General features: G+C 38.5%; 1 protein-coding gene across 4 annotated transcripts in view; it reads left to right on the top strand.

The window, feature by feature from the left end:
• The window catches only part of DPP10 (dipeptidyl peptidase like 10), an 827,330-nt gene that overhangs the window by 500,789 nt on the left and 311,583 nt on the right, over window positions 1-14,958 (top strand). For all 4 annotated transcript variants that reach the window (XM_034785374.1, XM_034785373.1, XM_034785376.1 and 1 more), the window contains exon 3: window positions 12,849-12,944. In XM_034785374.1, coding sequence (XP_034641265.1) covers window positions 12,849-12,944 — 96 coding nt within the window. The remainder of the gene's footprint in view (window positions 1-12,848; window positions 12,945-14,958) is intronic.

Genomic DNA, 14,958 nt, shown 5'->3' with positions numbered 1-14,958 from the left:
AAAAAAAAACATAAATATGTAGGAATATAATTAGAAAGGCCAAGGCATAAAATGAGCTCAATCTATCTAGGGACATAAAGGGTAAACAAGCAATGTATTTGTAAAATTCTGAGATGCAAGAGGAAAACCAGTGACAGGATAGGCCCCATTATTAAATGAGGAGGGAAAGGCAGTAACAGAAAATGCAACAATGGCCGAAGTGTTTGTTTTCACCAAAAAGGTTAGCAATGATTGGATGACTAATACTGTGAACATCTGTGTGAATGGGTTAGGATCTGAGGCTAAACTAGGAAAAGAACAGGTTAAGAATGACTTAGACAAGTTAGATGTCTTCAAGTCAGCAGGGCCTGATAAAATACATCCTAGAATACTTAAGGAATTGGATGAAGCAATCTCTGAGCCATTAATGATTATGTCTGAGAACTCATGGAAGATAGAAGAGATCCCAGAGGACTGGAAAAGGGCAAATATAGTACCGATCTATAAACAGGGGAATAAGGACAACCCAGGAAATTATAGACCAGTCATCTTAATTTAGGTACCCAGAAAGATAATGGAACAAATAAGCAAACAATTGATTTGTAAGCACCTAGAAGAAAATAAAGCAATAAATAACAGTCAACATGGATTTGTCAAGAACAAATCATGCCAAACAACCTAATATCCTTCTTTGGTGGGGTAACACACCTTTTAGATGGGGGAAAGCAGTAGATGTGATATATCTTGACTTTAGTAAGGCTTTTACTACTATCTCACATAACCGTCTCATAAACAAACTAGAGAAATCTAGCCTAGATAAACCTACTGTAAGTGGGGTGCACAACTGGCTGGAAAATCATGGTCAAACTAGTTATTAATAGTTCACAATCATGCTGGAAGAGCATATTGAGTAGGGTCTCACAAGGGTCTGTGCTAGTATGATTCTGTTCAATAACTTCTTAAATGATTTAGAAAATGGCATAGAGAGTACACTTCTAAAGATTGTGGATGCTACCAAGGTATGAGGGGTGCAAGTGCTTTGGAGGGCAAGATTAGAATTCAAAATGATCTTAACAAACTGAAATAAATAGGATGAAATTCAGTAAGGAAAAATGCAAAGTTCTACACTTAGGAAGGAATAATCAGTTGCCCAAATACAAAATGGGAAACGACTGCCTAGGAAAGAATACTGCAGAAAAGGATCTGGGGGTTATAGTGGATCACAAACTAAATATGGATCAACGGTGTAATACTTTTGCAAAAAAAAAAAGGTGAACATCATCCTGTGATATATTAGTGGGAGTGTTTTAAGCAAGACATGAGAAGTAATTCTTCCAGTATTCTCAGCACTGCTAAGGCCTCAGCTGGAGTATTATATCCAGTTCTGGACAGCATGCTTCAGGAAAGATGTGGACCAATTGGAAAAAGTCCAGAGGAGAGCAACAAAAATGATTGAAGGTCTAAAAAATGTCACCTGGGAGGAAAGATTGAAAAAACAACAACAACTGGGTATGTTTAGTCTGGAGAAGAGAAGACTGGGGGGAGGGGGACATCGTATTCTTGAAGTATGTAAAATTTGTTATGAAGTGAAGGGTGATAAATTGTTCTCCTCAACCACTGAGGACAGGACAAGAAGTAATGGGCTTAAATTGCAGCAAGGGAGATTAGGTTAGACTTTAGGAAAGACTTCCTAACTGTAAGAATAGTTAAGCAGAAAGAAATTACCTAAGGAGATTGTGGAATCTCTGTCATTAGAGATTTTTAAGAATAGGGTTTGATAAACACCTGTCAGGGATGGTCTACATAATACTTAGTCCTACCTTAGTGCAGGGGACTGGACTAGATGACCTATCAAGATTCCTTCCACTCCTACATTTCTATGATTTCTATGTATGCTTGGCTGATATTCAATGCAGAATACTAAAGACAGTGATCAAAAGCGATCACTTGGTTGTCACCCATTTGGAACATATTGCAAAAAATGAGTTGGGCTGATCTAACCCCAGTTAGAGGGGAGAGAATTCTTCAGGGGATCAAGAAAGGTAAATTTGGGAACATGTATGTCATGATAGACCCAAAGCCACCTTAGTGACTGAAGTATATTTCTTTCTTTTCAAAGAGAGGATTTCTTGTTTGAGGGGATGGCTAGAAAGAATTATGCTGAAACTTAAAGCAATTAAAATCACTTCTGGCCCTTATGTTTGAAAACCTATTGTTAACAGTGGCAAATTTGAAGAAGTATTTCAAAGTCTTCAGAGGCAAAGATTTAAAAAAAAAAAAACTATCCTGTACAACACATGGACTATCATTATGTTATGTTATTAGAATGTATGTCTCCCCTTACACTGATCTTTGTCAACAGTTCAAGACAATACTGGTTTTCACTTGTGTGACATCTCAGTTGCTATGATAGCCCTAAGAAACTTCCCAGTTTGCTCTGCAAGGATCTAGGACTGGAAAAAAAAGGATTTTATGCAGGTCAGGAATGAAGGACATGAAGAAAGCTTTGAGAGGAAGCTTGCATCACAACTGCCTGGTGTCTCCAGGGGCGGCTCTATGTATTTTGCCGCCCCAAGCACGGCAATGAGGCAGCCTTCGGCGGCATGCCTGCTGGAGGTCCGCTGGTAATGCGGATTTGGTGGCATGCCTGCGGGAGGTCCGCCAGTCCCGCGCCTTCGGTGTACCTGTCGCCGAATTGCCGCCGAAGCCGTGGGACCAGCGGACCTCCCGCAGGCATGCCACCGAGGGCTCCCTGACTGCCGCCCGCACGGCGACCGGCAGGCCACCCCCTGTGGCTTGCCACCCCAGGCACGCGCTTGGTGAGCTGGTGCCTGGAGCCGCCCCGGGTGTCCCGAGCCAGTGCTGTCCACCCCTCATTTTCATGAGCAAATCATTTCTATTATTATTCTAATTATTTATTATTATTTTATAAAACCTTTCAAAACCAGTTACGTAAACTGAGATTTTTGCTTGTGTGTTTTTATATTGGTTGATCTCAAGTGTCTCAAAGGCAACTGGGATGTCTAGCATTAGAAAAAAATAGACTACATCTTGTAGATCTAGAAACAGAAATAATCACGGGCCATTAGTACTTGTAGTTGGTCTAAATCTGCTTTAATAAAATGTAATCTTTTTGTAAAAATCTTCCTGTGAAATACACTTGATAGGAATTAATATGTTTAGTGCAGTATTTACAGTTAAGTTTCATGTTATCTCAGGACCATTCAGAATATATTGCTTCCAGTTTCTAATACCACTAGTCTGAGCAAACTACTTTGAAGATGAAAAGTGCTTTATAATTTTTTTCTTCTTATCCCAAAGCATCTTAATGGACCCAGGGAGCAGTATAGTGTCACCATTCATTTCTGTCCATGGCTTGTTCCTCCATGAAGCCCAGCCTGGTTATGTCCCTGCATGCCATATCCCACCATTGATTTGGTGGTTGGCCTCTATGTCTGACTGACTTTGGTTGCATGTGTGTTATTTTTTTTTTAGCATCCTATCATCTGTTTGTCTTCTGCAGTGTCCCGGCATTCTGAATCTTTTCATTTGCAGCCAGTCCTGTACCCTAAATTCACATCCTACTCTTCTTTGAACTTTGTTTGCCTTAAAATCATTCCTTCTTTACACATTATCTTCCAAAGACCTGTCATTGTAACAGCCTTCTGATGTCTGTTTCATTTAATGCAGTTGCTTTCAGACCAGAGAGTAATGCTGTTAAATACAGTAACTCCTCACTTAACGTTAAGTCTATAGTTGGGAGGTGACCCTGCCTTACCCTACACAGGCACAGCCCACTGGCACTGGAGATGAGGCAGGCAAGGAGGCTGAAGATGCTGTAGGCTAGGAGAAGCACGTTGCGCAGCAGCGGCAGTTTCCCCTACTCTGCAAGGGGCAGGGGGCTCAACCCTCAACCGACCCACTCCCCCCCCCTTTCCCCAAGCGCCCATGCTTGATCTGCCTCTTCTCCCCCATACCTCCTCCCCCTTTACTTCCCACGTTGAGTCCTTACTCCTCCCCCTCCCTCCCCTGCCTTCTAAACTCTGCAAGCCAGCTGATTGCCCCAGGCAGGAGGTAGGGGAGGGAGGGGGAGCCTGCACGCTGAGTCCTTGCTCCTCCCCACTCCCTCCTGCCCGGGGCAATCAGCTGGCTTGCAGCGTTCGGGAGACAGGGGAGGGAGGGAGGAGCCTTCGCACTGAGTTCTCGCTCCTGCCCCCAAAACGCCGCAAGACAGCTGATTGCCGCGGGCAGGAAGCGGGGGAGAAGGGGGAAGGGACTAGGGACTGATCCACGGGGTCTGCTGGCGGGTGGGAGACGCTGTGGGGGCGGAGGGGAGGGGGAGTAGGGAGGCTTTCAGCTGTGGAGAAAGCAGGCAGCCAAACAACGTGAGTGGAGCATTGCACAACTTTAAATGAGCATGTTCCCTAATTGATCAGCAATGTAACAATGAAACGTTAACCGGGACGACTTAAAGTGAGGAGTTACTGTACACTGGTTTAATACATTTTCACTTTGGTACCAAATGTAATGGTGAAATTATGGATGGATAAAAACCAAATTCTGTGTAGCATTTGTATCTAAAGAACATCTCCTTTTAATCTCACCCTTGGTGGAACTGGTTAAGCTTCCTAGATATACATAAAATTGTACTTATTCTTTGCTGCTGCATTTCAATGCTTTATCTGTTTTCCCTTTTACAATATACAGCCACCTTATCTTACAGCAAACTTTGACTTGAACTTGTTGCTTAATTTTCCATCAATTCTGACAATACTAGAGGATTTGTACAGTTTCATAATTGCAGTTATCCTATATAATAAACCATGTGATTTTTGTGGCTTTCCATAATCTTTTCCGTCAAACTGAATCAAATACCTTCATGTAGTTGATGAAAACAGCAAACATCTTAAATCTCCATTGTCCCTTTTTTCCATCAACTGTCAGAGCATGAATCAGCCTAGTCTGGTGATTTCTCCTCCTGCTGATAATAGCCCACTTTAGTTGATTTGTCTCGTTAGACTTGGTAAGGCAACCCCCATCTTTTCATGTTCTCTTTGTGTGTGTGTGTGTGTGTGTGTGTGTGTATGTATATATATGTATATGTGTATATATATATCTTCCTACTGTATTTTCCACTCCATGCATCTGATGAAGTGGGTTATAGCCCACAAAAGCTTAGGCCCAAATAAATTTGTTAGTCTCTAAGGTGACACAAGTACTCCTAGTCTGAAGCTGCACTAAATCTTACCTACCGCTTCCTCTAAAAGTGGCCTGAATCTGTTGACAATAGCTTTCCCGGTATTTATAATAATCTTACGGCTCTATAATTATTCACCTTGGTAGGATCTCTTTTTTTCTGAATTGCTACAACTATTGCCTTTAGCCAGTCATTGGTATCTCCTTTTGTTCCCTTACCCTATGATATATTTTTTCCAAATGCTTTGAATAGTGCTTTTCTGCCAGCTTTTAGCAGCTTAGCTGTTATATTGTCTAATCCTGTAGCTTTCCCATTTTTAGCTGCCTTACTTCTCTTTCTATTTCTTCTCCTGATGGTAGTTCCAGGCTGGTAGCTATTCTACACTGCAAACTGCCCTGTTCATCCAGCATGTCTAGAATGCTTGCATCTGGATGAAATACAGGCTTCAGCACTTTAAGATGCTCCTTCCATATTTCCAGCACCTCTTTAGCATTTGTTGTTAGTTCACCAGTAGCCTTTCTTATGACCTGCATCATTGGCCTGATTGTGTGTCCATACAGCGTAATCATTTTTTATATTGTTCCGATGTCTTGTTTTCTTGATGCCTCTCCTAGTTGTTGAGCCTCTTCTTTCCAGCACTTTTGCTTGTTCAGTCTTCACTGTTTTGCGCACTTTTACTTCTTCCTTTTTCCTAGCAGTCTTGGCTTGTTTACACTTTTCTTGTAATGTTCTTGTTTCATTGTTGTCCAGCTTTCCCATGTTTTCTTACACGTTCCAATAACTTCCCCCACTGTATTTTGTACTGCTTCCTATAATATTTCCCATCTGTTCTGCAGTGACATTTCTTCATCATAAATTAATGGCCTGAAATGCCCTCCAAGCATCATCTTGTATGCCTCCCTCACAGAGCTATCCTTTGACTTATCAAGATCAAATTTGGCTCCAATTGCACCCATCTTTGCTTTGCACTTTAACTTAACCTTTCCCATTAGTTGTTCATGATCACTGCCATGCTCGGCACATCTGTAGACTTTAACATCCATCAATTATCTTCTATGTTTTTTACTGATAATCATGTGGTCAATCTGGATTTTAGTTTTCCCATCTGCTGAGTTCCATATAACCTTGTGCATATCTTTGGTAGGACTTGTTTTCCTCACAATGTGCCTCTCATGGCTAGTTCTTAACCTTTCCTCATTATCCTTTGTAATATTGTCTAGGTATGGCTAAGTCTAATACTGCATATTGCTGTGTCCAACAGAAATAATAGCTTTTGCTTGCAGTTAACTAGCACATTTAATTGCATTGTGGGGCACGTAATTTCCTGCCTAGTACCTAGAACTAAACAGGTGTCACAACAATACAAGCTGTGTATTTCTAAAGCTTCAAACTGTAATTCAGATCCTACTTATTGTTCCCAAGAGAAGAACAAATGTTGAATAAGATAAGTTATTTGTCATAAGAATTTGGGACATTAGTTCCATACTAATATTGGCATTAATACAAATAATAAAAAGAAGAGCTCTGTGTAAGCTAAAAAGCTTCTCTCTTTCACAAACAGAAATTGGTCTAATAAAAGATAGTACCTCACTCACCTTGACATTAATAGAGACATTGTCTTTTCATTTTCTTTTGTAAAGGATATAAGCAGTGTTAAAACCAAAGAAAAATTATTAACACAAATTTCAAAGATTTTTATTATGACATGAAATAAAACTTGAATTTGTAGAATTAATTGGAGCAGATATTCATTATATTGATAATGAGGGATACAGGCAGAACTGGTGATATCTTACCTATTGTTAAAAGAGAATCAGACTGAAGAAGTAAAAAATACAACTATAGAAAAGTGCAGGAACTTGTTCATTTTACGTTGCTTGCTCATACTATGAATCTCCACTGATTCCTAAATTTTCCAAGAGTCTTATTGTGTTAAATTCCAAATACCATAATATTAAGATCATGGGGGAGGAAAAGAATCATAGCTTGTTAGATACTATACCAGACATGTACAATATGTTTATTCTGGTACTCTCAACTGGGTTTAGGTTATTTTTCTCAGGCTAATACTGAGGAATGTAAGTTGTTCCATGTAGTGATAACAATATTTTGCTTGTATATAGTACTTTTCATCCATAGATATCAAAGTGCTTTATAAAGACATTTTTATCCCCTGTTTACAGATGGGTAAATTGAGACACAGAATTGATATGACTCCCCCAAGGTCACACAGCTGGTCAGTGGCAGAGCTGGGAATGGAAGTCAGGTCCTATTCCATCATACTGGGGTCTGATGTCTCCCACTGAACATTTCTGTGTAGTTTAGAATCAGGATTCACAAACACAAGCTGAAATTGAATGTCTACCTTGTAGTTGAGTGCAAGAGCTTAAGGTTAAGAGTCACACTGCCTCTTTGTTCCTGCAGCAGATTAGCATGTTCATGGGGTGGTGCAAAGCGGCCTTGGGGCTATGCACAACCTGGAAGCACCTGACCACAAGGTTACGCTTCATGGAGGTGGTGAAGAAATTGAGTGTGGGAGAGCTGGGGCTCCAGGGAACCAGTCTGACCTGCCTCTGCACAAATCAGATACGAAGCCAGTGCTTTTTATCCTTAGAGTTGTCAGTTACCTTTGGGAAATAGACCTGAAAATAGAGGAAGAGAAAAGGAAATTATCTTGGGACCAAACTTGTAAACAGTATAATCTTCTTTTTCCCCTTTACACTGTTTGTTTGAACACATGAAGTGAAGTATAGGGCACAATTGGAGAGCTATTTCTCAGTCAACATCATACAGATTTCTGTTACCTTTATGTTGTTTTATTTCACCTCAAACATTTTAAATTCTCTTTGGCCTTGTCACTTTAAAAAAAAAAAAAAGTAAAATTTCTGAGATCAGTTCTTCACATGAAACTAATAATTATCTCACCATATTCCTTAAGTTTTGCAATATGTTGCATATCATTGGTCTCATCGGAGGATTCTGGTCATCTTTCCTTCCCCCGCTCCCAAAGTGAGCAATGCTAGATTGGATTTACTGGACACTGAAAGCTTCTGTGTGACGAACAGGTACAATGAGGGCCATGGAGGCTTCCCCATTGTACTACCATTCTACCTCCAACACTCTGAAGGGTTTACTCCTCCCTAACAATGTCAGTAGTTCTGCTCCAGGCCATTGTATTGTTTGAAATAAGTTGGAAGACTCCAAGATCCTATGTGGCGATGCAGGGCTCTTATGTTGAGACATATTGATGTCACGTATTTAAACAGCGTATAGAGAAGTAGGGTGTTTATCACTGGGTCATACTGACTGGTGAACTCCACTCCAGCTAGTTATAACTGGATTTGGAATGTCTTTTGAGGCAGAGGAGACTGGGGGTTGAGCAGAGGGAAACACTAGGATCAGCCAATTTTGTGGAGAACTTTTAAGCTCAGATTTATGTTCTGTTATTGTTTAAATGAAGTCACCCCCCCCCCCAGAAGAGGGTAAATTTGGATTATTATCTGTTGTGAGGTTGGATCTCTCCCTCAATGTGCATTCTTTAACTTCATTCTTCAACTATCAGAAGTGGTAGAAAAGGTTGTTTTTCTGATGTGGACATCTGCACACTAACAACTAGATCTAGGCCATTAATTCATTTATAGGCCATCAGTGACATGCAAATTAGGAACCACTTTTGATCACTACCTTCCTTTTATCAATCTATTTGCCCTCTTTCATTCATAACAATTACAGTAGAACTTCATTAATTTACACATCCATACATCCAGGAAGTTATGCACAATAAACCAATGGTCTCTCTCCACTTCTCTCCACTTGTCAGCCAATATTTAAAAGCAGGATGATATACTTAGGTCTCATATTACCAAGACATAATTGTTTTCTCAAAGTAGAACAGAAGAATTATTCATCTAAAATTTGAAGTATTAAATTAAATAATTACAGCTAAACTAGTTTTATAAAATAACTGTACAAAGTAAATTTTGTGAGGCGCTATTCTTCCTTTGTTATTGTCTGTTCATTTACTTGCTAATTTGCAAAAGCATTTTCTTATCTATTAGTGCAAATCCACTCTACTTGATTTCTGCTTTTCAGTCTTTAATTTAAGGTTAAAATAAGGTTAGCTGTCTGTGTACGAATGTACCCCAATTGTTAAGCAGTTCAGCTGTCAGTTTACTGCACAATATAAAAATGTAACACTTTTTATCTTGTAACACTTAAGTTCAACTCTGACTCCAGTAATCTACAAAATATATATAATCTACAAAATATATGTATGGATTTTTATGTTTCTAGTTGAATATATATTCAACTGGAAATATAAAAATCTATCAAGTTAGTTGGGGACCTGGAAAATGTTAGCCCTTCAATGAATAACTCAATACCATTTAAAATGGAAATGGAAAAGAGATGGTAGACTATTCTGCAATGTAATAATAAACATTAAGGGGGAAAAGAGAGCCTTTAACAACAGACAGAAAATATACTATATGGTATGCATACAAATTCATATTTAGACTAAAATATGAATTGCAGTCTTCTGATAGCTTACATGATGAGCAGCTTGTCTTTCCATGAATTAACTGTGCATTTGGGGAATTCAAAAGAGTATTTCTGAGTCTGTTGGTGTCAAACCAACATCTTACTAAAAATGTACATAATTTGAGACGTTGACAGAGTGGATACCTACACTAAAAGATCACAAATTTGGTTTTATTTAAATACTGTCTTAGCATTAGGAGAGTTTTACTCTTCAAACATTACACAGTATAGTTGTTTGAAGATGTCTGTTTTTCTAAACTAGATGGTTAAAAACAATGCTTAGAAATACTAAATTCAATTTAAAGTTATAAAATTCAATTTATAACCAAAATTACTTGGCAAGCATATGAATTGTCGGAATGCTGAGAAAAGTGGGTGCAGCTGTCTTTTTGGGTATCCTTTCCATATACTGTCCAGTGTATTTTCAATTATTTTAATAAGGCATTTAATAAAGTTTCTCAGAGGAAACTAGTGAGTTATGCAAAAACAAATCTGGTGTCCTAATAAAATTGGCGATCTGGATTGAAAGTTGGCAAACTAGCAGGGTACATAGGGTCATAATAAATGGAATCTGACCCTTTTTGAAGGCTGCAAGTAAGTTTTCACAGCACCAGTTCTATGTAACTTTTATCTAAATGATTCAGAAATGGGAATGCGATGTATGGTGTCCAAATTTGCAGGTGATCACAGAAACACAGGTGGCGGGTGGTAGGCACTGAGAAGAGTGCTGCTAAACGGTGAAAGGAATTAAGCACTGTGGAATTTGATGGTAATAAGTGCAAGGTAATAATTGCTTCTGAAGGGAGAAATGTTTGCAAAAAATACCTTAAATAATGTATTAATGGAATCTGAGGTGGGGAGAGGCTATAGTAATAGTATGCAGGAGATTGAAGGTAGCGACTCAGTATGTGGGATCAGCAGCAAGAAAGGCTAATAAGGTTCCATGGTGTATAAACGGGGATTAGGTATAAATCAAGAGAGATAATAGTTCTACTCTGTAAAGCCCTTGTAAGACTACACTTGGAATACTGTGTCCAATACTGGGCTTTGAATTTAAAAAAAGGTTATTCTTTGGAAGGTACACAAGAAGTCAACAAGTCTTATTTGGGGATTAGGAGGTCTGTTTTGTGAGAAAAGGTTTTAAGAGTGGAACATGGTTAGCCTTGAAAAAATGAAGAGTGAGAGGAGAGTTGATTAGAGTAAGTATTTAAAGGGTTCCTACTGACTGAGACCTTGAGGAAAGACCTGTATAGATTACAAAAGGATGGCATAATAAGAGCTCTCACTCTGAATTTGGTTAAGGATAAGTTTAAGAGGGAGTGGGGGGAGAGATGTCATTTCCTGAAGACAGCAAGTAGGCCGTGGATACTACTGAGAGAAGTGGCTGAAGCAAGCGTTATTGACAAAATTTAAGAGAAGCACAGATCTTTATTTGGAGGGGGAGGGGGTGGTTGATTTCAGTGGACTTAAAACCAGCCTGTACTCTTCAAGAGTAATGGTAATGGCAAAGCTCCTATTGACTTCAACTGGACCAGGATTGCACCCTAAGTCAATTATGAGATAATTCTGCTGCAAAGCAGATTTCTCTTTTTTCTCTATTGGAGTCAGGGAATATATTTGTGAACCAAAGGGAGAAGGGTCTGCCACTTGACTGTGATTCTAGAGTTGTGATTCTAGACTTTCTGTCCTAAGTCATTTATCAGCGGAATATGCAAAGCCAAAATTTGAACCCAACAGAAAAGGTACTTTCAGACAGAGGGGAGTCAGTTATGTAGGAAGACAAAACCCAATGCCATAGAGGAGAATTGCTGTAATCTACTGGTAGTTTGGCTAATAATGATACTGTGCATATGTAATATATACCTGATATTCTGGTAGCAATGAGTTCTTTCATATGTTATGCTTATAAGTTTATCTAAAGCAACGAGTGATCAAGGACATATAAGATAAATATAATTGGAGATTTGTGTCCTGACAAGCAATAATGACTTTCAGTTAGCAATACCTTTTAATCTCATGTATTAATGGGTCCATTTACCTAATTACTTTTTTTTTTTTAAATGAGATTTCTGGAAGTACCAGCTATTTCCATAAATGACGTTTCAGCACAAGAAAATGAGAATTTACTGGGGTTTCCTTTTTGGAAGTAAGGAAGTGATTGCAGGGGTCGACATTTAAAAAAAAAAATCAGCATTCACTACCATTTAGTAACATCTGAGATGCCAGGCTCTCTCTTTTTGCTGAGCATGTGAAATAATTGCGTGGAATCTCTTGTCAAATGTGGACTTACTAATGGAGGTCACAGTATTCCTAGAAAATGTACCACATATAGTTCTGTAACCCAGCATTCCATCGCTCATATCTACCAAGATATGATGGTGCAGGGGTGGGGGTGAGGGGTCTATTTGGCTATTCAGATTATTTTTCCAATAAATCTTGTGGTTACCATTAAACAGAAATAATAATGGAAAAGATTAATATTATTCTCTTATTCTTGTGATGTATTATGGTTAGTAGGACTGAGAGACATGATCTCTATTTGAAATTGGCTCATGGCCTTAGCAACTTGTGTTAAGGTAGGTTTTCCCTCTCCCCTTAGAATGTATGGGAGGTAAGATTTGTTCTAAATGGCTCATTTTCTGTAAATCAGTATTTTACCAGTCTGAAAAAATCTGTTTTTTATTAGTCTGTATGAAAGAACGTGTAATCACTATATCCCTAATCCTTCGCTATGCATATAGGAAATACTCATTGAATTGGGGTGGCAGTGTGTCCTAGTGGCTAGAGCATTAGACTCGGACTCGAGACCTAGATTCTATTTCCAACTCTGCCATTGGCCTGCTGGGTGACCTTGGGCAAGTCACTTCACCCCCCTGTGCCTCAGTTTTCCCTGGGGAATATGGGAATAATGATATTTATCTCCTTTGTAAAGTGATGAGTGATGTCCTGATGAAAAAGCGCTATGTAAACAAGAAGTAGGCATTATTATTATAGACTTCACTAGGAGTCTTACTTGTTTTTGAGCTGTAGCATTTGCCTCTAAAATCCCAACAATTTTACAATAATTACATGTAATATATCAGTTTTTTTTTTAAATGTGTAACCTAATGCTTCTTTGTTTGTTTCTTTTTAGATGAACTTACAAATTCATCAGAAACCAGATTGTCTTTAGAAGATCTCTTCAAAAAAGAGTTCATAGTTCATAATCCAGAAGCCAAATGGATAAATGGTATGTGTATATATTAGCAAGCAGTTTGAATACAGATAGAAGCATTTTTATGATGAACCAAAACACTGTCATTAGTGAAGCCATGAAAAAGTCATAAACAACCACTGGTTCATTAGAAGTTTTGTCGTGTTTGCAGTGTGTTACTGATTTTTAATATATACTCTATATGAATATCTGGTAACCAAGGTATTGTGTTAATGCTACATATGGAAATTGATCCAGATTACCTCGGTCATATTGCATGGTGTTTTTTAATTGTACCAGCAGTTCCACATCACTTGTGAGAACCTTTATGAATATGCAGGAACTCTTTTGAAACTGAACCTTGTCTGTGGATTCACAACAAAATCAGGCCATTGAAAGAACAGGTTTATTCAGATCTGAACTTCAGGGTGTGCAAATGGTTCTGACACATAACATATGGAAACACATTTCAGTTTGAACTTCAACATAGTTTTACAGCTCTAGTTATTCTCTGATGCCTGTGCATTGTATTTCAGGTTCTGTTTGTTTAGATGCTTTAGAATTGTGCATAATATTCTAAAAATAATACATAGTGTTAAGACTCGTATCGCCTGAAAAAGCCTTTGTCATCTAATTGAAATCTTTATTATGATTTTTTCTTGATCAGATACAACGTTTTACATTCTTTCTGTTAGCAAGAAATTTTCAAATAACACTGTGTCCTTTCCCGTCTTTGTGTCATCATAATTGTGTAGCATTCAAGGTATTATAATCAGAGGAATAACAATAGGCTTTGTGCAAAATAAAGTATTTGAAGAAGAATTATGAAAATAGGAAGTCTTGTTATGTGGTTGCAGAGTTTATAAGTTAAGTGTAATCAGAATGGATTATCCTTCACATTGAAAAGGTAGATATTTAAAGATACCAAAGCTAGCTTCCATGGGGGAATCAGTAAGAATTGGAAACACCGATTGCCCAGTAAAAGGACTCTATAGAATTAACCTTGACAACCTTCTCTGGAGACTGAAGTGGAGTTGCATCTCCCAAGTGGAAATTCCTAGGTATGTTTTGCTTCAGGCAAGGGAATAGATGGGGAGGGTGGGCTCTTTCATGAAATGAAGCATGCAGTCACTCTCCATCTTTGAGGAACCAACCCTTGGTCCTAGTCCTGCCTTCCCCCTGCCCTTCCATTTATGGGGAGGTTGGCCTAAACAGTAGCACTATCCTGGAGCAACTGTGTTCATGGGAATGCCAGGATTCCCAGTGCATCTATTCCCTGAATAGGTGCGCAAGAGAGAAGAAGGAGCCTTGCTTTGTCTCACCCTCCACCCTGCTTTGCCATGTTTGTCGCAATTCCAATTACCTTACTCTATGATTAAATGAATCTTCTCTATAGAATATTGATTAAGCCCTTCTCCTGTGCATGAAACTGAATAACTCTCTCATTCACAGCAAACACATGGTGTGAGCAGCCTGCACACGAGTGCAGCTAATTAAGAAAAAAATTTTTTGAGTGAAAATTATATTGCATTGAACCAGAGATATAGAGAATACTCAAGGATACAAATACTGCCGCAGTCACAAATAACATAACAGAGACAGTGAAGCCTATCTTCAAAAACTGCTCAAGACACTAGCAAAAATCAATGGCTTAATGGAGACAGAATATTCTCTACTTCTGCTTGCACAAGTAATTGCACGTGCATGTAAATACACAATTGATTTTGCATGTGGACTTTGTCCTCTTAAAAAAAATTGCATTGGTAACAGCACTGGCCTTTAAAGTGATTACTTAAGGTAGATAGTTATTTATTGGGAGTGAACTTTGGTGCAAGTTTCATTGTTAGTACTATTCCCTTACTACTGAACAGATATTTAATATTACTTGCCTAATTATTTTACTGAGTCTTAATAAATGTGTACAATGTAGCTCTGATATATGAAATATTTATTTTTCTCTAAAACAAAGGGTAACGTAACTTAATAAAGTGGCATGATTGGTTTTGAGGTCTATTAAATATTGTTTATATACAGTGCATGCTTGTGTATT

This window comes from Trachemys scripta, chromosome 11, assembly GCF_013100865.1.
Source record: "Trachemys scripta elegans isolate TJP31775 chromosome 11, CAS_Tse_1.0, whole genome shotgun sequence".
Lineage (NCBI taxonomy): Eukaryota > Metazoa > Chordata > Testudines > Emydidae > Trachemys > Trachemys scripta.
This window is presented reverse-complemented; position numbering and strand designations above follow the sequence as displayed.